The sequence below is a fragment of the Aulonocara stuartgranti genome (assembly GCF_965226115.1).
Source record: "Aulonocara stuartgranti genome assembly, chromosome: 7".
Lineage (NCBI taxonomy): Eukaryota > Metazoa > Chordata > Actinopteri > Cichliformes > Cichlidae > Aulonocara > Aulonocara stuartgranti.
In genome coordinates this window covers 14697006-14721771 of record NC_138945.1, presented here as the reverse complement: position 1 = coordinate 14721771, position 24766 = coordinate 14697006, and the positions used below count along the sequence as shown (strand labels likewise).

At 38.6% G+C, this 24766-nt stretch overlaps 2 protein-coding genes across 8 annotated transcripts in view; one reads left to right on the top strand and one right to left on the bottom strand.

Annotated features, from left to right (window-relative positions):
* Positions 1 to 7663, bottom strand: part of LOC309711616 (uncharacterized protein) — a 47250-nt gene extending 39587 nt beyond the window's left edge. For 4 of the 7 annotated variants that reach the window (XR_014278038.1, XR_014278039.1, XR_014278040.1 and 1 more), the window contains exons 1-2: positions 7576 to 7663; positions 6912 to 6983 (exon numbers count right to left, since the gene is read on the bottom strand). Coding sequence is in view for 1 of the 7 variants with exons in the window: in XM_082542033.1 (XP_082398159.1) it covers positions 6912 to 7004; positions 7576 to 7651 (169 nt within the window). In the remaining 6 variants the exon portion in view is untranslated. Of the gene's footprint in view, positions 1 to 803; positions 852 to 4179; positions 4621 to 6911; positions 7005 to 7575 lie in introns of those variants that run through there. The other 3 variants (XR_014278042.1, XR_014278043.1, XM_082542033.1) reach the window with 3 other exon arrangements.
* On the top strand, positions 7640 to 24283 carry tbca (tubulin cofactor a). The gene is made up of 4 exons (XM_082542035.1): positions 7640 to 7791; positions 17859 to 17964; positions 21457 to 21543; positions 23994 to 24283. The coding sequence occupies exons 1-4, from the start codon at positions 7739 to 7741 to the stop codon at positions 24072 to 24074; spliced, it is 327 nt and encodes a 108-aa protein (XP_082398161.1). The 5' UTR covers positions 7640 to 7738; the 3' UTR covers positions 24075 to 24283.
* Positions 24284 to 24766: the final 483 nt, after the last annotated feature.

Below are 24766 nucleotides of genomic sequence, written 5' to 3'. Positions count from 1 at the left end.
AGGGGGGGTGGGGGGGTCCTCAGCAGACAGGAACAGTATATATGGAAAAGGAAGGAGAGGAGAAGAGAGAAAGAAGAGAGTGAATAGAGAGAAAACACATTTCGGGAGGGACCAGGCAGACTTTGGAGTCTATTTGTATGAGTAATCAGACGACCATCTACCATCCAACACACCCACATACACACTCACAGCTCTCTCACCCTCTCTCTCTGTCAGCCGTGTTTACTCACTGATTTTCTCAACAAGACAGCCATTGACACTGGATGGATGGGGCTAATCCGACACAGAGAGGAACAGCTCTGCCAGGGTTACAGGTCTGAGATAGAGCGCCCTAGACACACTCTCTTCACCTAATCTTCCGGCAAATATTTATCACTATCAATTTGGCGTGACTCCATGACATTAAAATACCACGTATAGATAACCTCTTGCTGGAGAATCGATTGTGGACTCCTGCTGGCTCTTCCAGCCCTATCTCCCTGTACAGCAAAGGATCAGGTGGCGAAGGTCAGTAGTGGCACATCACACCTGATACCAAACAGGTCATCCATGCTACTGATGCTGCTGCTGTGCCCACGGAGGCCCTATGCATTTTAATAGGGGTTTTATTATACAGCAGTGAGTCCCAAAAAGAGATTCAGGTGCCAATTGAGTTCCTAAGGAGAGGGGAACACCAAGGGCTAGATGGCAAGAAAACTGAGGAACTCATCACAATGGAGTTTAAAAGCCACGGTCTATGCATTTAAACAATTCAGAGCCTCCTTATTAAAGGTGGGATTTACAGAGTAACACTTACCTCAACACTGTTTCATATATTGCTTAGATACATCAAAATACGACTCTGCAATAAACTGACAGATATTACAATATCAGTTTAACAGGACGAGGAAAACCATAATAATTATTCATGACTTTATAGAAGTTTTCTAACGTGCTTTTCTAAAATAATACATTCATGTCATTTTTTTGTTGATGTGTGGCTGTTTTCTTTATTATTATATTTAAATATTAGTCCAGTTCAACTAATTTGCTGTTTGATTTGCATCCCCTCACTGTCAGCCGTATCGACACTGTGAAATTACAGGTGAGAAGCTGGACTGATACTTTACCCTCAATTATTTGAAGAGTCAAGATGTAGTGACTCTGGTCAGTCAGAAAGAAAATCTGTTTACAGCAATGGTATGATTGGATACAAATATTGATATCTGGCACTAGTGCATCAATAACATAATGCAGGAGGAAGTATGACGTCCAGCCTTATTGATATTTTGCGACACATATTGTCCTTATTTTTGGCACAAACTCAACACAAACTCATGCATAAAAAAATTAAGCCCATCATACACACACATTCATATATATACATATGGAAAAATTGTAGCTTGAGATACAGCTGTTCTACACATTTTTCTTTGAGTGTGTTTTTTTAAACAAACAAACAAACAAACAAACAACCTTTTTTGGGTTTTACCATCACAGAAAGGCTTTATTTCCCCATGGCTATTGTTGAACAATCATTTTTAAAATATTTTAATTAGTTTATTTGTAAACCTATTATAAACCTACATAGGTTTTTATGTTTTTATTTTCTGTGCTAAATGCATTGAATTTAAGTATCATTAAATGTGCTATATCATTAAAACTGCCATTGCTATATGTGTAGTTTTGAGTAATAAGGTCACTCGAGTGAGAATACTTTTCATGTGCTTGCACTGTGTTTGAGAATTAAACAAATTCTGAAGTAACTTTGACTGCACTACATCGTGGTTAGTTACATTATAGATTTTAAATAAACAAAAAATATATATATAACAAAAAATCTGTGCTTTTTGTATAATGAGACATTATACAAAGGGCAGAGATACAAATTTGGGTAATGGATATCTGACAAATGAATCTTGCATGCCTAGATGTCACTAGTGGCAGGGTTTGCTTAATTTGAGTGAAATAGCACTTTAAGGTCTGTGGGAAAAGAAAAAAAAATCACATTTCACTAATGTAGGTCTAGGAGATGCAAACAGCCAATACAAAACAATTGTCTTTTGTCATCACGGCCACAGAGGTTATTTCTCCAACTTTATTAAAATACAGAGAAAATCACATAAAGCTTCTGAGATGGAGGGTGTGTGTGTGTACTCTCCGGACAAATGTTCACTATGAGAATACCAGCTCTTCCTCTCGCTTGTCGCTAATTGACCGACAGCGTTCATGCGCACATTTCTCACTAATTTCGCATTTGCTATTCCAGCAGTGGCCGAAGCGCGTCTCGAGGAATACATTCCACCCTCACGGCAGCGGAGTCCGTCATTGACGTCCCCTCCCCTCTTACAAATGTGATGTTTTGTTTGATAATCAAATCTCTGCGATTTACACACACACACACACACACACACACACACACACACACACACACACACACACACACACGCTTTCACAAACTGTTTCTTATAGAAAAAAACCGCCAGCATTAAATTTGGGATTTTTCGATTTTTTAAAGCCAGTTGGAGAAAATGTGCGCGCATACTCTGATTTAAAATATAAAGAGTACAAGGGCGCAGAGAGACATGCGCACAGGCAAGGCAACACATTTAGAAAACTCCAAAGTCATCCAGTTTGCTCTAATCATTACAATTAGTCGTGAATTATCACCGGACTCTGACAGACGTTCCTTGTAACTCTCTTTTATTTCCACCCCGCGCTAATCAGCGGCTCTCATTACAAACGCTGATTAAACTGCAAATTACCCAGCAGCGGCCCCGTCCGCGCCTACCAGTGCCTCGCTCAATATCAATTAAGTCTAGCAGCCCGTCTGTAGTCTCACGGCGCCTCCAAATGCTTGATAGTGCCACTTATTAGTTTGGAAAACTCGGAAAATACCAATAATCAACGGCCATGAAGCTGTAGGGAAGGAGCCCGGGGTTTTCCCACCACTCAAATGCAATCACAGCAGCTTTGCCCAGTAAAGGATTTCTCCTCCGCTGCTGAAGGAACACCCATCATCTTTTATTCATGTTTACTCGGGAAGACGAGGGAATAATATATACTACAGGAGCTTATATCTTTAGCTTAGAAGAAAAAAAAAAGACATCCATGGCAGATCTCCAATTTAGCATCATTAGATCGATCTGGTTGCAGAGAAAATGAAACACTCTCTACCCTCTTATGCTAACCGATTTAGCCTTGGTATAGTACAATTTAAGAATAACTAATTATAATGATTTTGTATTGGAAGAGAATCCCTGTCTTGCCCCATTAGTGCTGCTCAACAAGAGAGCTTTGAAAACATCTACACAAGCAGTGGAAATAGTATTCACACTACTTTTTATATAGTAGGGAAACATGGAGGTAAATCACTACATTACTAGCACAAGTCTTCAATTAAAATAAATTCTATATTGATTAATCATTAATAATCCAATGATGATAATAATAATAATACCATAGTAATGAATTATTTTTCATATGATGCTGGGTTTTTTGTACTATAAATGCAGTAGGACGTGTCATATGCAAGTATTCAAGTACAAGCAAATTCCACTTAATTAGCGTGTTTTAACATAATTATCATATTTGTAATCATATATTAAACACTGCTATGTAAAAGTATCAAATAACTTACCTTTACCATGTTAGTTTAGCTGTGGTTAAACTATGTTTGGTTTCACATTTGGTTGTATAGCAATATGTTTATTTTATCATATTTTGGGGACTGAGCATGTGCAGTGATTAATGAGTCACCATGTGCCAGGGTTTAAAAGTGCCACATCTAAATGAAAATCTTAAGTTCAGGTGGTAGAGTATCAAATGTAATCACATATAAACTAAGTCTGCAGATTTTTGGCAGCACAAATATTAGTGCCGTAAGTCAACACAGCATGTAGATTTTATCCACTTGTACATATTTTGAGGCAGGATATATAAAAAACAAACTAACAACCAAATTAAAAAATAGATATTGTATATTGAATAAAGGCAAATTGCTTTACAAGAAACAACACCACCCCTAGCCTGTAAGTCTTTCGACCTACTGCCTACAACAATTAAATGGTAAATGGTATCACATTTACTTTATGCTAAGGTAAAAAATATTCCATTGTAACAAGTAAAAGTCTTGAATTCAAATGTAAACAAAGCAAAATTATTACATTTAAGAGAACTGTACCATAATAATAATAAAGTTTTTCTTTGGACGTTGGCTGCCTGTTCACTCATTTTCAAGCCATTCCTTGAATCTGACTGCAGACTTCAGACTAATATTTTTCTTTGTTTGTTGAATGATTATGAATCGTTCAAGCTTAAAAGAGGCTCCTAACTCAAGGAGTCAACCAGTGTTGTGTCTACACACGTAATTGACAACTTAGCAGAGAAGTAATTTTATATATACCTTTAGGCACTAGCACTAAACATTTTGAGGAAACTAGACAAAAGAAGAAGCATCAGGCTTAAAAGATATCTGCATCAGATATACAGATCTGAAAGTTACATCCTTAAAAAATAGGAAAAAATATAGCATAGACCTGACACAGGACCTAAGAGATGCATCTGACCCTTCAGTTGATCCATCTACCTTAGCCTCATCAGAAATGGTCTCAGTGGAAGGGTGGCTGTCGAGAAGCCATTCTTAAGAAAAGCAAACAGAGAGAAAAGGCTGAGATATGCCTAACTACACGAGCACAGGACTGAAAATCAGTGGTAAAAACATCTTTAGTGAGCATCTAAGGCCTTCTGTCTTCTAGCCAACATCCAAAGAAGAGCTTCAATAAGCCTGGAGAATTATTCCTGAAGATTACTTCAAGAAATTACAAGAAAGCTTACCTAAGATATTTCAGACTGAATTGTAATAACTCTGGGTTTTTTTTTTTTCGCCTCGTATTTCCATTTAAGTCTGTACCTAGATTACCACCTTTACTTTACTACTTTCCAAGCAAAATATAATGAAATCAAGGGTGGCTCAAGAGTTTTTCACAGTACTGTATGTTTGAATTTCTACATAATTTGAGTATGTGCACATTAAAAGATCTATATGACCCAAAACTGGGATTTATTAGATGAAGTGGAATTGCATTATGAGACACAACACCATCACTGCAAACCTGATTACTGCCTCTAATCCAATTTGACCTGATACATACAACAATCTGTTGTGTGGCCCTGTTTCCTTTTATTTCACTTTATTCTGAATGTTTCTTACTTAAATTATGCTTGTGTGCATAATTCTATCAGTGACAAGATTCAATTAAATTCACCCTAGTGCATGAAAAACAAGACTACTGAAGCTGTATTTAGCACAGTTTCTCTTTTATGGATAATGCGGGACATTAGGTGTCTTTTTGCATTTTGTGAGAGTGGGTCTCACAGGTGGAAACTTTTTCTCTTGCTCAAATAAAAGAAGTTGTACTCCTTTCCCAGCACTAACTTCACAAGTGTGCTGCTGTTCCAAAGCTTTTAATGTGCAAGAATATTGTAAACCCTTAATGTTATTGGGAAAGCTGAGGTCTCTAGTATATAAATATATATATTTTGATACAGGCAGCCATGTAAAGTACTGTGAAATTGATTCATTTTGTTATAGATCACACAAATCAATATTAAATACACAAAGATTCAAATGATATTGAATTTTGTGTCTTTGTAACACAGCTTTATAAGGCATGTCAATTGTATCATTTAAGTGATCTATTGGGTAAATAAAAAAAGGCTGATTTTGAGGCTTATAAACCTTAACTTACACACACAATATTTGTGTATACACAGTTTAATTCTTAAAGAAACTAAATATACAAATCTTGTGAAAAATAGCAAGGAATAATATTATGGACATTTCTTTCTTTTGCTTTAGAAAAAGAAGATGCATTAATCCATGCAAATCTATAATCTGACATCATTAGATTATTAGAGTCTTATTCTCTATTCAATTCCATTCAGTTCAATTAAATTCAGTTGAGTTCTATTCAATTGTTTCTTCTTCACTCGCCTTTTTCATTCACCGTGTTTATACACAACTCTGAATTGCATCATTAGTTATTATTAACATTTGGCTCTTTTAGACAGTGTCTTTTGTCCTGTCTTCCCCCCATCAACCACAACAGGTCATGGCAGGTGAGCCTGGTTATGCTGGAGGTTTCTTCCTGTTAAACGGGAGTTTTTTCTTCCAACTATTGCCTAGTGCTTACACAAAGGGGGTCATTTGATTGTTGGGGTTTTCTTTACCTTCTGGCTGTAGCTCAGGATGCAGAGCAGGCCATCTACCAATATTGTTCAATTGGTGGCTGCTCCAGCATGCATGTCAAATATCCTTGGGCAAGATACTAACCCCAAGTTGCTCTCCGATACATCTGGGTCTGAATGTGTGTGTATGTCAGATAAAAAGTACTCAAGCATGGAAAAAAGTGCTTGTATGACAGGGTGAATGAGATACGTTGTATAAAGTTTTGAGTGCTCACGTAGAGTAGAAATGTGCTATATAAGAGCGATTTATTGTGGGGTCTTTAGCTTACTGTGATTTGGCACAATATAAAACATCAAATGCAAGTATTCAAGTACCAATAAATTGTACATGTGAGATATTTCCAAAAGTCTCCATATTATTAAATTATAATGAAATATTACATATATAATGAAATATTTAAATCTTCATAATATTAAACTCACACCAATCAAACAGTGATGGTTGATTAGTTTGGGTGTTTTTTTGTTTTGTTTTTCTTTTAGATTAGCTTTTTAAAGTTACCCAAAATATTTATTTGTTGTATATTGAGAGGCTCATGTGTAATTGTAACTAACATTGTTAATTGGTATTAGTGTAACCAAATGCTTTGGTCCCTTTTAGTATCGAAGGCTTAGGTTAGGCTTGCAAACTTGGAGTACAAGGCCAAGCTTAATGGAAGAGAGGGATCTTTCATATTAGTTACCCTGTACTGTTCCTGTTATGTATAAATGTTTCCTGGAAATGTCTTCAGTTTTCTTCAATGCCGCAGCACTACCTATGCAGACACACAACAAAGCTACTTTACTTTAGACAGTTGAATATGTTTAGTTTTTCTTTCCTGAAAAAAAAAGGCATCAGGTCAACATTTCAAATGATCCTTTTCTTCGCAATCCCTACCAATCATATAACTACAGATGTAGCTCTGACTGGCTTAGATACTCATATTTTGGTGCTTACATAGTATTGATGCCCACAAAGTGATGCTGACAGATATCTTCATTTCCTTACCCAGAGTATCTCAGCTGATTTCTCTTATCTAGAGGGGCAGTAGTTGGCCATTAATTCCTTTGTTACAGCTTCATGAGGTAACCTTACTTTACCCCAAATTTGGGATCACTGATGAGCAGGTAGCTGAAATGGGCTAGCTGTCTTTTACAACAATTATCAGACTTTGTGGAAAACCAACTACATATAACATAGAGCTCCCAGTCTCCGTAATTGCTCCTGATTTAATTAACTTAACCACCACAGTATTTATTTATTTTCGTCATTTTATGATTTCGGTTTATCGAGGTGTAATTCGAAGAAAAATAGCAAAAGCATGCACAAGAACCAGAGAAACACACTCACGAAACTGTATTACCTACCAGATCTGTCATTCAGACCAAAAAAATCGACAATGAGCTTCTCTAACGATCGATTTATCTGCCAGCAGCTCATCATCCTTCCTTCCACTTCCACCTGCACACCGTTAACACAGTAAGCTAGCGACAACACGTTACTTCCCAGTAATACATTGCATCTACAGCCATGGCAGATCCAAGAACACGGCAGATTAAGATTAAAACTGGTATTGTTAAACGGTAAGGCTGGCTCTTTGTTTAACTTAACTAGTATTTCGTATGTTATGCAAGCTACTTATAGATGCTAACGTGAGGTCGGCGTTTTTGAGCTAACTAAGTTAGCCGGGCGGCCAGGCGAAAACCTACGCCGCAGGTCGAAATGTGTTACCAACCACATTTTAACTTTAGTGCGGTGTTGGGGCGCGGCCTATAGCTAGCGGCTTGAATGACAAGAAAGTGTATTCTGTTCAAAGCGGCTATTTCTTACCGTCGCTTAACCCTGAGTAGCTAATAGTTATAATGTGGGGGTTAGAGTTCACTGTTTGTTCAACCATAGCGCTGTATCATAATTGTAGTGTGTGTAATTCAGCTCAATTCAAAGTGGTGGTCGACTGATCCCTAATGTTAGCTAGGTAGCTAACACACTGCTGATCAAATAAAGTGTCCATTTTCTGGCTGCATTTTAAAACTTCCACGTGCTGATATCAACTGGGTCACTCGAACTCAAGTTCGTAAACTTAAGTTATCGCAACATAACATTAATTTTAATTGTCATTATAAAAAAATTTTCAGTGGAAACTCCCTCATCTTTGCTAATTGGAGCTGCTGCATGAAACAGCCCAACGTAGAAGCACCGTTATATTATTATTATCATTAAACTCTGCGGGTGTGGGAAGCACCTGCTGAGTAAGCTACGTAGCTCCGCATTGGTACCATGTTAAGGTGAGATGGACTTGGGGTGAGATTTTGCAAATACTTGCATCCCATTTTGGGGTCAGAATTGTTACAGGCAGGCAGGGATGACAACACAGTCTTGACACGTACATATTATAATGAGGAGTAAAAAAAATGACAACTAGTTAATGAATAATACAGGCCAGTGCACCTTCACTGCACTAAAGTACTGCTGCATATGTACTTTGGACTCCAGGCTTCCTTAAATTGGTAGATGATCATAACTGGTTTAATAAAAACTGTTGTTAAACATTTTTTTGGTGGGGGGGCTGGTTCAAGAAACCATTTTTTCAGGTTGTGGATTTTTATTCATACGCAGTTTGTACCCAGAGTGTTGGGTAATTTAGGTTGAGTCGGTACAATTCCTACTGTAAGTTGCTATGTGAAAGTTATAAGCTACACAAATGGAGAACAACTGGAAGGAGTTAAATCCTACTGGCATAGGGACTAGTTGGTAGCCAGCTGGCAACCTTTGATCACTCTGGAAAAATATGTATTTGCAAACCTTTCAGTGAGTGTTCCTGGTGATTACTGGCTGTTGGTGGGTGAAATTGGTCGCTAAGAGGGTGCTACATTGAAAACCTTGTTGTGATTGCTTTGGTTGCAAGCATCTTGCTGTGGTTGCCCATAGTTTGCACTATACTTTGCATGGAAGATGTTGGCAAGTTAGGATCTTCCATTCAATCTATGAGTAACCAGAGTCATCTTTTAGCAGTTGCCACAGGACCTTGTAGCTTTTCTTGCGACCAGTTTCAGTGATCGCAGGCAGCCTCATGCAACCACTCACCAGCCTGCCGGGGAATACACATTTTTCCCAGCAGGTGGTGGCTAACAGGGCATAACTGACCGGTCTCCAGCCCAGTGTGACTGAGGCTTTGGCAGTCTTTTTCACAGTGACTGCCAGTAACCACAACCTGCCAGGAGAGTACACATTTTTCCCTAGCGACTGGTGATTCTCAAGCAGTTGCCAACTGACCCAAGGCCATGTGTGACTAGGCCTTAAATGTAACTCTAAACCTAACTGTAGCTGGTTGCCTGATGGAGTTTAAGAAGTTAAAACCTGGTTTGATGTTGTAAATAAAGTTTGTACCTACCTAACCCTGACCCCTAATCCGCATCAAGCATCATTTAAATGATTATTTTTTTAAATTCATAAAACATGTAAGTAAGTTGTTTGCTTAGTTCTTCACGATCACACAGTACACTGGAGGGCAGTGGTACTGACAGTGAAGTCATGTGATTTGTGCACTGTGTTTGTCTGTGGATGTTCTCAGTCATCCAGGTCATCGTAGTCTAAGGAGCTTGGAAAGAAAGGCGTCTGGACTTCTTTAAGTTGCTTGAAGACGTTTCACCTCTTATCCGAGAAGCTTCTTCAGTTCTAGGGTCAAATTGTGGAGAGTCCCAGGTTTAAGCCCTGTGAGAGTGTCTCTCCCCCCCCAAGAGGGACAATGGATCCCCTAATGATCCTCTGCCTAATCACACGAGCGAAGGTGTGAAGACGGGTGTAGGTCACAATAGGGCTGTTCGATATAACGATATATATCGGGTGACGATATAAAAACGTCTATCGTTTCATTTTACACTATCGTTTGTTTCGTAGTGTGGCAAAATATAATGTTTACGGCAATATTTTTTCATCGTTTTGATGGTCACTGTAGTGGTTATATTAATTTGTTAAAGTTCTCTTTTTCTCTTATATTTAATATGACCACACTACGGATGGACAAGCGACTGTTTTTACGCATTGCCATTAGCAACCACGACAGTAGAACAATGGCGTGGTTCCGCCGTCCGCTTGTTTGTTTTGCATATTAACCTTTCACAATAAAGCTCAAGATCCTGTTGAGACTTTTCAAAATAAACTAAATCCTGTGAAAGAGTATGCAGTGTTTACGGATGAGAAGCAAAAAAGAGGCGTTAGGTGCTAAAAAATAAACCTTAGACTCAAACGTTAGAACAGGCTTTTCCCCGCAGCACGCCGTGTAATAAATATTCACAAAGAAAACGGCGGCCTTTACAACTTATGTCTAAAAATGTATCGCTTCATGGATCGGCTAAAAGTCATAACTCCAGGTACACGACACCCAGCTGAAAACACTTCATGCAAGTCGAGCTGCCCGAGATTCACAGAATTTACAGAAAACTTTAATTTTTTGTGATTTATATCGTTATCGGGATGATAGATGTCTTATATCGGGATATGAGATTTTGGTCATATCGCAATCGCAATCACCCTATCATGTAATTTACTGAGGTCAGATGGCCCAGGATGTGAGTGGGCGTTAAGGCATCTGGGAAGGGATCTCAGAACTGGATTATAGATGGCAGACAGTTGGTGTCATAAGCCACCACCTCTGTTCAAAGATGGTCGTTCGCAGTTGACATAGAAGGCTTCTTTCACTCCTAAAGAAAAGAAACCTTACAAGAGAAAAGTTCTTTACAATTAGATTAAACGTTTTTCTTTAAAATAGATGTGAGCACCACTAAACTGTTCTGTGTGCAGTGCAACCAGGACATATTCCAGTTCACAGTTACACCTTCCTTAAACAGATATCCTGTATTACACGCCCTGCAATAAACTTAGCCCTTGTGGCTTTAATGTAGAGTTTCTGTTTGGGCTTGGTGTAGAGAGATGTTTGTTATGCTGTTAAATTATGTTGCAAATGGCTGATGAATATCTAATGTCTTCTAATGTATGACAATCAGTGAGGACAGGCTAGATAATAGACTCACCTTTCAAATGCAATTAAATTGGAGATCAAGCATTTTCAGGAAAATTTGAAATAGTATTCATAAAAAAAGAACTTAGGGATGTTTCTGGTTTGTGATTTGAGTTGTTTAAATGACAGAAAAAAATTAGGCTAGTTAACTACCGTATTTCCCGGACTACAAAGCGCACCTGAATATTAGCCGCACAAGCTAAAATCAGGGGAAAATCCTGTTTTGTACATACATTAGCCGCACCTGACTAAAAGCCGCAGGTGTTTCAATGTTGACTTACCATATGTACGAGAATATGCACAAAGCGAATTGTCAGGAAAGAGATGGCTGTTTGGAGACACACCCCTTTTATTAATATTTTGAAAAACAAGTTATGGGTACATATTTGCATAACTTTTTAAGTATATGTACAAGTAGCGGTAATTACAAGTACGAAACATGTACTGTGCTTCATAAATGAGTAACAAATGTAGTACATAACAATAGGGCTGCTCAATTAATCGAATTTTAATCACGATTATGATCTGGGCTTTCAACGATCATTAAAAATGACTGAGCCGATTATTAGCCCCTCCCTCATTTATCCGCGACACCTTAAAGGCCGGTCCGTGAAAATATTGTCGGGCATAAACCGGTCCGTGGCGCAAAAAAGGTTGGAGACCGCTGATTAAGAGGACCCGAGGGAAGCTCGGAAAGCTAAGCAGAAGTTATTTGGAGAGTGACTGCCGTTGGTTGAAAAGAGAGTTTAAAAAAAAAAAACTTCAGCGGTGTTGCACACTATTTTATATTATTTTTTTAAAGTCATTGTTAACCCTTTAAAGCCGGTCAGAGCAGCACGCTCCGTTTTGCGTAACTATTTTTAAATCCCTGTAGAACCTGAACCGTAGCGCAATAATTTGTTTTGCATATGAAACCGGAGGAGTTGTACTTACATCTTATGCCATCAGCTTGTCCTCGGTCACGGTTTCGTTCCACATATAGCTTTGCAAAAATTGCATAAAAAGCGCTTGCAGGAACAAAAACATAATATTGCAGAAACACGCTTTGCCGTTCCTATCAGCTGTTCGTAACACTTCCCACAGTGAAATGATGCACATGCTGTTTTCTTTGCAAATTTGCATCATAGGATTGTTTTTTGTTTTTCCTGCAGTATATAAAAATTGCTGTATCTCCAAAATAAAACTATGAAGACACTCAAAATAAATTTCCTGTGGTGGGAAACTATTTTTTGCAACTTTATTGTATTTAAAGTTTTGAGGGATAAACCTCTTAAATTTCTCCAAGTAGAAATATATGTAAACAAAACAAAAGCAATTTTCAATTTTTTTTGTAGTTTATTGCACTTTTTTGCAATTTATGTAATTACTATGGACTTAATGCATACATATTATTAAAATATGGGCTATAACAGTTGTATTGATGTATAGCAACTTGAAATGCTCCCACAAATGGCACTACAACATGTAAAAAAATAATATAAGCTCTGGTGGACTTGGTTCTATAGTAGGTCTTAAAGGGTTAAATAAATATCGTCAAATAATCGTGATCTCAATTTCAGTGAAAATAATCGTGATTATCATTTTTGCCATAATCGAGCAGCCCTACATAACAATAACCTACAGCACACCAGAAAAATAGATTCGGACTACCTTTTAGGCTCAGGTGCAGTGACACGGCTTTAACAAGAAGAAAAGTCAGTCATTCACCACCATCTTCCTGCGCACTAAAACCACCAAAGTCCTCTTCTCCAGTGTCGGATACGAACAGGCTCAGGATGGCTTCGTCATCTACTCTCAGCTCCTTTCCTTCGTTGTCACTTTCAAAACCAAAGAAATCCTCGTTGTCAGTGTCAGAGTCGAACACCCTCTGAAGGGCCGTGGTGGTGTCCTCCTCTCCATCATGCAGCAGTCCAGCCCTTCGAAATCCGTTGGTGATCATGGATGTTTTCACACTTTTCCACGCTGTCAGATTCCACTGGTGGAGTTGAGCATAACTTGCTTTTCGCAAGTTTATCGCCGCTAGTCATCCACACCTCCCGCTGTACGCGTAGCGCTACTTTGAAGTTTGTTTTTTGCGCTACTTGTACGGCACTATGTTGCCTGGCAGATGGACATGTGACCAACATACCACTCTTGAACCCCGATACTGTGTGTCTGATCACATGCCCTTCCGCCAGGCAACGTAGTGCCGTACAACAGCGGAACAAACAAAACAAATCGTCTTACGATATCACAAAAATCATGGACAATCCATGGAAAAGCTGCACCTGACTAAAAGCCGCAGGGTTCAAAGCTTGTGCAAAAAGTAGCAGCTTATAGCCCGACAATTACGGTAGTATAAAAACTGAAAAAAATAATTTAAAAGCACAGAATATCTTAAATGGACAAAGTTAAATAATGGCAAAACAAACATTTTGTGTATTTTAGGAGCTTCATGAACCAGTAATTGCAGTTTTACATTATTAAAATAACTATAATAGGTTTAACCGACTTGTATTTCTGGCGGCAGTTAACAACGGCATCAATGTTTAACATCAAGTTGGCTAGTTGCACAAACTCCTGGCAAGTTCAGACATCTTGTATTGCTTTTTAACTTTAACGGTACAACTGGGTGTACAGTAGCTGTTTCGTCCCATTTGTTTCTTCATTGTTTGCCTAGTTTTCCAAATTTTCTAATGAACATATTCCATCTTTATTCTTTCTCTTTTCCAAACTGTAAATCCTGTCTGTAGGCAAACACTGCTCATCTATAATGGTTTAGTGTTCGCTTCACTTCTAGATAGATTGATATGGGCCTTTTGATGTAGGACCTGCAAACTCATTAACTAGTCTAAGCTGTCCTACTAAAAGAGTTGGCATCTACTTCGAGCTTGGCTCCACATTTGTACAACGGCCAAATTTACCATGCTGGAATAGAAAATGTTGTAGACATTATGAGGATTCTTGAGATAATGGGCTCAGTTGTCTGTGGGATGGTTTGAGTGTACCTATCGTCAATCAGGCAGACCTCTAATTCCCTCCTGTCAGTGCTGTTTGTGTAATACGCTATCGATTGCACTTTGATGAGGGTCAGATTACCAACAGGCTCCCCGGTGGTAATGATGGAGGCTGGACATCCCAGAGAGGATAATGTCACAGAGTGTCCAGGAGTGGTCAGTATAGGAAAAACAACAATGCAAGGGTGCAGTATTTTATTAGCCAGTATCATCCCTGCTTTCTCTTCTGAGGTTTTTAAGTTGAGTATATTATTTGAACAAAAGATAAGATTTAAAATCTTACTCCCTCAAGGCCAACAGCTGTACGTTGACATGAACCTTTTATCAAACTGTTTAAGTGTAGAGTGTCATTGCTCTGTGTTGTGTCCTTCTCTTATAGTCTCCTTTTTGCCTCTGTTCCCAGCTTTTTCACTTCCTCTACCCTCTCTCTCTCTCTCTCTCTCTCTCTCTCTCACACTCACACTCTCAAGTATACACACACACACACACACACACACACACACACATTTATATGTACGACTTTAGAGGAAACCTGCCTGCTCTTTTAGCCAGGCCTATTTCCAGTGGCTTCTGCACATTCCAGTCAGTGCCTTTCTGCCCTAGCGAGGCGGATGCCCTTAATAAAATGACAACAGTAATTTGCCTTTGTCATTCCGGTCCCAGCGCAGACTACATCGCAGCTCAAAAATACAGTGCTAGAGCAGGCGACCGAATGTGTGTGTCGGCTGGCTTCTAATTCCTTTTTTTTTTTCTATTTTCCAGAGAGCTGCCTTTTCCATTAAGCCTGAGGTGGCAGGTCTATTTAAAACCAGCCACGACCCCACCCCTTATTCGCACAGCGCTCCAAGTCTGGGAGAAATAAGAAATTAACATCAGGACTGGAAAGGGGAGGAATGGACATTTTGTTATTAGACTGTCCTTCAGTTTTATTCAAATTATTTCAGCCTTCCTACCTCCATCGTTTCTCCTCTCTTTGCCACCTTCTTTGACTCTTAACAGGTGACATAACTCATTCTACATTAAGCATGAGAGTGAAAGACAGGATCTGCTATTGCATACGGTGCCTGTTTAAAAGCTTCCTGATGGAACCGTATTAGAATGAGTGGTAATTGATGTAAAATATGACAGAGTGCTATTGGCTTCCTTGGCTAGGCAAAGAGCAGTGCAACGCGTAGGGAAGGGTCTCCAGTAATGTGACTGACTAATGAAGGATTACTCACTTACACACACACAGCTGATTTTATGAAAAATGAAATTTGTGTTGTCAGTCCCTCCAGCAGGCGCAGCCGGAAAAAGACTGTTAGTTGGAAATCATTATCAATAGCTATATTTTCAAACTCCATTATGCCAATCAGGGTCGGAATCTATTTAAGAGATTTAGTTCCATTTGGGCCGTAATTGATAAATAATCAGAATTTATCAATGTACTCAAGCCTATTTTCACTAATAATCAAGAAAAAGAGGCCCATTTACCACCTGACTTGGTCTAAATTAGGGATTGAATTGATGATCAATTAATGTCTAAAAAAGAACTAGTAGCTTCTGGGAGTGAGTGTGTGTGTGTGTGTGTGTGTGTGTGTGTGTGTGTGTCGAAGACAATAAAGGTGGATAAAGGAGCCAGATAATCATGTTGATAGGATGTGAGCTGGATGGCAGTATGCAGGTTACGCTGATTTCTGTGTGTTTTTCTGTGACATGCTAACACAAAAGACATGAGTGACATGATATAATGTCCTACTTTGCACATTTCAAAAGTGTATTGATAAAAGTAATATGTATGATGTAATATGATCTTTAGATGAATTCAGGGCAGAGACCTACTATTAATATTTTTAAATAAAGAATGAAATCTAAATGTGTTTTCAGAGGCTTTCCTCTCTGCAGTAAAAATCAAAACACAAAAAGATCTGTAATTGTCCAAATTCGTCTGCCACAGGCTCGATTTTCCAAAGCCTTTGTTAGAAGATTGGAAATCCACTGGGATTACTCAATTTTAGAATTTTTAAAATTCTTTAGTTAGCTTTCCGTTTCTATTACCCATTTTCCCTATGTATGTAAAGGAGAGAATTAAATCATTTTAAAAAGAACCAGCCAAATGTAATGAAGTAATGCAGTTTCATGCGTTCATATATCATCACTAGGTAGATTAGGCGAAATCATTTATTGCTATTAGATATGCAAAGGAAGTTGACTGACTTGTTGCTCTCATGTAAGCTGTATTGCTTTTTCTTCACATTGAAAATAAACCCTCCCGGCATTGAACCCCCACAGCTTTTCCATTTATTCCATGCAGAATGCTGGAAGTTTCCAGACAGAGCTACATTTATGTGCGTATATAGATTAGAGATGAACAAAATATTTGATGATTACAAAGAAAATTCTGTGTTTGTTGGTCAGCCTTCTCAAAAATGACGATTTGCGATTTTTGCTCTGTGACTGAGAAGTGTGTATATATATTAATTTCTTTATTTTCAGTGCACAAGACAAATGTGAACTTGGGCTTTTGAATCCCTTCTTTGGCCATTATGGCAGAAAATTTAATTGAATCATTTAGTATTATTATTATTATTATTTTAAATCTAAATTCAGTTTAGTTTAACATTTGTATCAGTGTTATCCTGTATGTAAGTTTATGATGTTGCATTCTGTGTACTATCGTTAAATAAGAATCAGATCTCACTCACTAGTGACGCATTCATATATTGTAATATATGAAGTTAAATAATATAATTAGTGAATACTGTTGACTGCAAGATGCATAAGTTCAAGGTTTAAGTGCTGCAAAAACAATAAGAGGATACAAAATGAAATGCATGTTATACAATTGATATATTCTTCCGTTTTAGAGCAGGCCAGACCGTGGACATCAACTGCCCCCTAATGTTTTTTTTCTATAAAAGTTAACAAAAAACAATCAAATATATCACATTAAAATATATTGCTGGCAGCTCACTAACACTGGTGTACAGGCTAAAAAGCCCGATGTTTCTCCGATGGTTGTAAAGAAACCAAAAACAAAACAAATCTGACTGCAGATGAATGACAGTGTTGTGCTGTTTAATCTCAATTTTAAAGAGTTTAATAAACTCCGTTTTAACAAGTGAATAAAAATAATAAAACCTCATATACTCATATAAACACCATAGTTCTCATCCACATTATTTTCAGGCTTAGATCTGCTACTGCCAGTTATTAAAGAAAAAAACTTATCCGGTTTAAATTTAGTGTGAAGTGTTGCTCCTTTCCAGAAATAAAATGTCTTTCATGTAAATGCATCCTATTTTAGCCACTGTTAGAGCGCTGTCTAAATGATAAGTTGAATTTCAAAGCATTATTTAAGGCTGATCTCCACTTCAGAGCAGTGAGGAGAAGTGATGTGTTTGCTGCGTGTTATTGAGGTGTGTTTCTTGCCATCCTGTGGGAGATGATCTCACTGTGTCCTCCTCAGTCACAAGAGTGCTGGGGAGAATGAGGATAGATGGCCCTGTCTGTAAAAAGTGACCATCACAGTCTCCTTTTCTTGGTTCAGCCTATATTATCCGTCTGAGAGGCTGTGCGTTTACGTTTTATGTTTGATGGAACAACACTGTATGGCTGCCTTTAACCGTGTCTTTTCCGTCTTCTTGTTTCTGTGCAGGCTGGCCAAGGAGGAGATTGCGTACATAACTGAAGCGAAGCAGCAGGAAGAGAAGATCGAGCGCCTGAAAACAGAGGCGGCAGATGATTATGTCATCAAGAAACAGGTACATTTTGCTTCTTTGATGCTGTACAGCAATTATGTGTCTTAATTTGAAAGCCTTTGAATTATCCATTTATCACCACCTGTTCCTTCTGTTGATCTCAGCCAGTAAAGTGAGGGAGGGTTGTTGCTCTCGCATAGTTAGGGAGTGAATTGTGTCTTGATAATTCGAGTAGCCCTTCGTTCATATAATGAGGTCAGTCCACAGTGATAATGAAGAATTAGGTTTTGAGAGGAGAATCATTAGTGATTTTGTAATTTGCTTGATTCAGATGTAATTATATCATGTTACTTTAAAAGAGTTTGATAATTACTGACACATGCTGGTAATTTAGTGTCCCTAACAGATCACTGGCCCATATCCTGCTCTCCATTCTCACTGCGCCTTCATCCCTCCATCATTTGTCTGTACACAGGTTGTGGAATTTTCTCACTCCAACATGTTTCTTATGTCTTTTAAAATATTCAATTCAAATAATATAATAATATTAACGTTAGCTAGCAAAATGGACAGTCGTGTGGGCAGTTTTTGAGCTTTTTTTGCTTTACTTATGTATGACACAGACATGTATGGATATTAGGGCTGTTCGATATAACGATATATATCGAATGACAATATAAAACCGTCTATCGTTTCATTTTACGCTATCGTTTGTTTCGTGGTGTCGCAAAATAAACTGTTCATGGCAATATTTTTTCATCGTTTTGATGGTCACTGTAGTGGCTATATTAATTTGTTAAAGTTCTCTCTTTCTCTTATATTTAATATAACCACACTACGGACGGACAAGCGCCTGTTTTTATGCGTTGTCGTTAGCAACAACAACGGTAACACCATGGTGTGTCCGCTTGTTTATGTTCCACATAAACCTTTCACAATAAAGCTCAAGATCCTGTTGAGAATTTTCAAAAATAAACTGAATCACGTGAAAGATGCAGAGTGTTTACGGATGAGAATTAAAAAAGAGCCGCCAGGTGCTAAAAAATAAACCTTAGACTCAAACGTTGGAACAGGCTTTTCCCCGCAGCGCGCCGTGTAATAAATACTCACAAAGAAAACGGCGGCCGTTACAACTCATGTCTAAAAATGTATACCTTCATGCATCTGTTAAAACACTCGACTCCAGGTACATGACACGTAGCTGGAAACACTTCCCGCAAGTCGAGCTGCCCGAGATTCACAGAATTTACAGAAAATGTTACACTTTTGTGATTTATATCGTTATCGGACGATAGAATTCTTATATCGGGATATGAGATTTTGGTCATATCGCACAGCCCTAATGGATATTGTATCTTATAATTCTAAACATTTTCATTATACCACTGTATATAATCAGATGGCAAACACTTGATGGTTTATAAACACCAAACATCAGAATGATATATACATAAATGTATTAATGTGTCATCTTTGCAAGCTACATAGTCAAGGAACATAGAAACCAGTTTAGTTTTAAAGGTTTTGTCCTTGTGAAGCACTACATCACTTTTAGCATTTTTGATATGGAAGCTGGAAGTCTGGTTCTCTTCCATGTGCACATTTACCCTTTCACCACAGCAAGGTCCATGGTCTGCTTCTTTGTTAGACTGGACCAATCCTCTGCTGATGAAAACTGTCTCTAGATATGGTGTCCAGAGCTTATAATGTCAAAGCCAGAAGAAGAATTTTCTTTTAAATTTGGCACATAAGCTCAACTTTGTCACATAGCACTGTGCCGTGAACCCAGTTGTTGTCCACCACCAGCGCTACTTGCCAAATTTGGCTTTTTACCATTTGCTTCTTCACAAAATAATATTGAAGTTAAAGTTAATGACACTACATCACTGTTTTGATCTAGTCGAGGAAATCTGGTGTGTGTTGCGGATGTGGAAGTGATCAGGGTGATCAGGTTTGCTGTTTTTTTAAATAAATAAGCAAATGGAACTTTATGATTCCATGTGGTGTTGCAAGCACAGAGACATTTCAATTATGCCTCAAAATATATAACCAAATCATTACCCGCCGTGTACAGAAAATAAAAGGAAATGGCAAAATAATTTAAAATCGGAGCGTTGCGTTATGGGATCTTTATAGCCCTTATTTTGTAGGCTAGCGAGGGGGTTTATCAGCTTTAAATGTTAAATGAATTTCTGAATTTGCCTTTAATGTGTGTTTAATACCTGGGGGAAACTAAATTCACAGCTTCTCTTGATGTCTTTGCTTCATTCCAGTATCACAACGATAAAGAAATAGTGTGAAAAAAAGGTAAATAATACAAATATTTCAAGATCTTGTCAAGAGAGCCTGCTACTCATATATAGACAAATATGAGTTTTGCCTATTACAGTATTTTATGGTCAGCTTACACAAGATTGTTGGAAGGACGTGGTTTTTCATATAACTGCCCTTTATTTGGGCCAGTGTTCGCTGATGCGGATCCAAACTTGATTCAAACGGGGAGGAACTGAACCACAGATATCACATCTGATTATGTTTACAGCTTCCATTAAAATTCAGTGTGTGTGTTGTTTTGTTTGTTCATTCATAGAGTGGCAGCTCAGGCTGAGCAGCAGGCTTGGTTGGTGTTAAATGGGGAGATTGGGAGGCCAGATGGATTATGGTTGGAGATGAGAGGTCTGAGGCAGGATGGATTACAGGTTTTTATTTTAATGGAATCAATACGCTGTAAGTGTCATCTTTATCCTGTGCTGATGGGATCATTCCACCGAACCGGGAGGGCACCGTGACTTTTCTCTGTTTCAGTACTCTTTTGCCTACTCTAGCTTACCTTGTCACATCTAGATGGCAGCCAACTTGACAATTTGTCCACTATTTTTCGGTATGTCAGTTTAGGCACTTGGATGAACTTGTACGCCATCAGGCAGGCAGACTGTTAGTGTGCATAGCCGTGTAATGTACACATGTGCAACTGAGTCCATGTTTTGACTTTTTCCAGCTCGACACAGGCCTAGCTGAGGAAGCATCTGTCATGAGTGACTGTGTCTGACAGTGTTAGCCAGCTCTTCTCCGCTCTTTAGGGTGCCAGCTGGGGGAATTCCACATTAGCCGCGGCTGTGAAAGTACCCCAGGCTGCAACACAGTTACACTGCAGGCGTAGTAATACCTCTTTACGCCTGATCACAATGCTCTCGGCTCATTCATCCAGGTGTGGAGCCAGATCGAGGTGGTCCCCTGCTGCCCAACTCCCGGCCCGATCAATAACTCAATAACATTTTTCATACTGCCGGCTTGTTGAGAGATGTTAACCACAGCAGAGTGCATGAGGGACACCCTGCATGTCACTGCCAGGAGTAAAGCTACAGCACAATCCAGCCAGTGAATACACTTTGTCTAGCTGTTCAAATTAATGGTCAAAGCTTGGAAAATACATGTTCAGTAATGTGTTGACTTTTGTGAAGACCTGTAATGAAAGCTGGTAATAGGAGCAGTGGCAGGGGTTTTCGGATTAATAAAGGTGGTGATGGCACTGATGCGGTCTCTGTGTGCTTTCAGATGGAGGTGTTGCAGGAGTCCAGAATGATGATCCCAGATTGTCACCGCCGGCTGGCCATAGCACACGCAGATCTGCTACAGCTGCTAGTAAGTACCACCATGAGGTGAACTAAATTTTCATAAAACAACAGGACACAAGCTATTGTGATAATTAATTCAGTTGGACTTCTAATATCTCATGGCCTCCCTGAAAAAGAATTTCATGCCATGCGTTTGTGGGTAGAAGAAAAAATGTTCAGCTTATTATACTTTAAAATTCCAGCATCAAGAAAAATGGTTAACCCCAGCATTCAAGTTTTATTTTTAATCTTTTTTTCTCTTTTGTAGGTATCACAATATTTAATAACTAATTATGTGTTTCTTAGTAAAGCTTCATTAAAAATGCAGATTTGTAATTATAATTGTATGAAAGACACACAACTCTCATACTCTTGCTTTCTAAACATAGTATGGTATTAGTACTAGCGAATACCTATCCTTTTTCACATCTGGTAGACATGATCAACACCTGGATCATGCTTCATCCTTCCTGTCAGGCTTCATTTCACTAAAATAGTTAATAATTAAAATATTAATAATCAAAATAATTAATAATAAAGAATGAAAAGGCCTAAGATCCCCATTTTAATGTGTTTGGATTTCAGTTTAATGCCAGATCTTTAAAAAGTTGTCTTTCCCAATGAGACCAGCATGTAACAGAAAAAAAAACGATAATGGAAAAGACAACATCAGGTTATGGTTACTGGTGTGATAACAAGCTACATAGTTCCCTTAATGCTGTACCATAAATAAGCAAGGATGTAGTAGTAGTAATAATGTTCCTGTTAAATTTACTGCCATGTCACAACAGGCAGGAATGCCTAGAGACCAGTTACCCACAGTTTGCTAGGGAAAAAAAAGGTTTCCTTTACTGGTTGTGAGTGTTTACTGAAGGTTGCTCGCAGTCGCTCTGAAATTGGTTGCTAAGCCCCAGTCACACAGGGCCAGAGACTTTATTTTGAAGGTGAATGGTCATTTTTTTAGTATGCATTATTCTTTTTTCAAGTTTTTACTACAGTTTAGTAGTTAGTTAGCAAGTATTTGCAGACACATCTGCATATTCCATTCAAATTACGCAGGACAGCAACAGACTGCTAGTGACAGAAGCAATCATAAGGAGTTTTTTAGTGCAGTACCTTGTGGCAACTGATTTCACCTACCGGCATCCAGCAACCAGTGAATCGGAGAATGCAAATTTGAATGCACACTTGTGACCAGGGGTTGCCAATTGGTCTCTAGCACTGTGTGGGTGAGGCCTAGCAGACACTAAAAGCCCTTTTCCACTAGTACCTACTCAGCTTGCCTTGACTTTACGCTGTTTCGGTCGTTTTCCATTACAATCATTACCACCTAATGTGTGTAGGGTCCTTATAGCAATGCTGCCAAAAGTCCTGTGATGTCATTTGTATGCGACACAAACACCATAACAAAAGTGGACATCGAGGCGATTGTACTCCTGCTGCTCAGTGTATGGCTTTTTGTCACACTTGGGGACCAGGATGTTGTTTTTTGTGCAGCCTTTTCCCTTGTTGCTGGGTTTCAAAAATGGTGGTTTTGATTTTTATGAAGACTCTCATGACTCAATAAGTGACGCCACTGACTAGCCAATTGGGGGAATGCTGTCTGTTGATGTCACGTTTTCGGATCGTCTCAGATCACTTGGAGCCCTGGCTAAGTGGGTACAAAAAAAAGTAAGTGGTGTCAGGTACTCCCACCTAATGGTAGACCTTAAAATCCAAGTCGAGCCATGCCAAGCTGACTCAAGTACATACTAGTGGGAAAGGTCTACAATTGGCTACAGTTTCATGCCAGGACACTTGTGGCCACATAATTTAAAGTATATTGTGGTATCCTGGATATTCCAGTGTTGAGTCAGATGTTTTTTCTTTTAAATGTGTGTAGACTTAATGAACTGATCATTAGAATAAGCTCAAGCACCACACTTTGCACTTATATACAGATATATATACAGTATATATACAGCCACAGAGCATGCCAAACCCTCCAGGACTTAAGCTGATATGGTGAGAGGCAAACATCAGCATGGATGTCTCAGGGTCATCGAAATTAATGCAGAGCAACAGTCAGACAGCTGGAGGTGTGAGTCACTCACATGGGAGCTGAATGCTGGGCAGGGGGAGCTAACCTGAAATTAGCAACCTGTCCCCTTCCCTGTTACTCATCCTCCCTTCTTTCTTCCCTTCAGACAGGCATACGCATATGCACATGCTCATCACAGGTCATTAGGAAGTGCTGTCACTGTGGTGACTACCAGAGGAATGCAAACACACTTCAGTGTCAGGTTTTACCTCATATCAACCCTTCCTGGATGAATTTGGTTCCTACCATTATGATACAGTTTGAAATATTTCCTCAAGAATGCTTTTATATGAAGACAACAAACCTGTTTGTCTAGTGAAGACAGTTGTAACTCCTTCTTTGGAAGTATAGTAGATGGCACTAAAACAAAACCTATATGTGTGTTTGTGTGTTTTCAGGAAACAGAAGAGGAATTGGCTGAATCAGAGGAGTACAAAGAGGCTAGAAGCATATTGGACTCAGTGAAGCTTGAAGGATGATTTCTGATGCATTTCTGTTCTCACTGTGAGATTCACTTGCTTAAATGTCCATTCCTTTCGTCAGGCCTTGTTTGGAACCGTGGAGGCCAACTGAATCCATTCAAAGTCTCTTTTCTTGATGTAATTATTTCTTTTCTTTACTGCTAACGTGCCACCACATTTTGATCACGCTTCTCCTGTGTGAAAAAAATAAAATAATTCCACAATAATATTATAAAACCTTCAGTTTATTATAGTAGATTAGTGTAGTGTTTTCTTTAAGTGTTGTTTGACCCTTTTATGCACTGTTTACACATTGAAACTGGGAGAAACACATGAAAGTTTAATGTTGATCTCATAGATTAATGGGATTAATGGCATTAACAGTGCTGTTATTCCTGTTAGCAGCAGTGAAATGGACTGTGTCTTGATATCTACAATAAAGGCAAGAGCTCTTTTGGTAACCCTGTCAGTCATATGACAAATGTTAGTGTGAGCCATGAATGACAAAACAGGCCTGTAATGTCGCCTCTGCAGTTACATCTATTACCCAGATGGCCTAAAATAATGACACCTTACATTAAGGCTGAGGGAGTCCTTCCTAAATAGTCATACTAAAAAATGAACTCAATTGCCAGACAAATTAAGGTTACATTTGACTTGATCCTTATTTTACAGATTTCGATAATTATCGGGATCACCCCAAAGTCTCA

Excerpts from the sequence above, each read along its gene's own strand:
- tbca (XM_082542035.1), top strand. The coding sequence starts at position 7,739 with ATGGCAGATCCAAGAACACGGCAGATTAAGATTAAAACTGGTATTGTT. Across the intron at positions 7,792-17,858 it reads AAAACTGGTATTGTTAAACG|GCTGGCCAAGGAGGAGATTG; the intron begins GTAAGGCTGGCT and ends GTTTCTGTGCAG. Across the intron at positions 17,965-21,456 it reads ATTATGTCATCAAGAAACAG|ATGGAGGTGTTGCAGGAGTC; the intron begins GTACATTTTGCT and ends GTGTGCTTTCAG.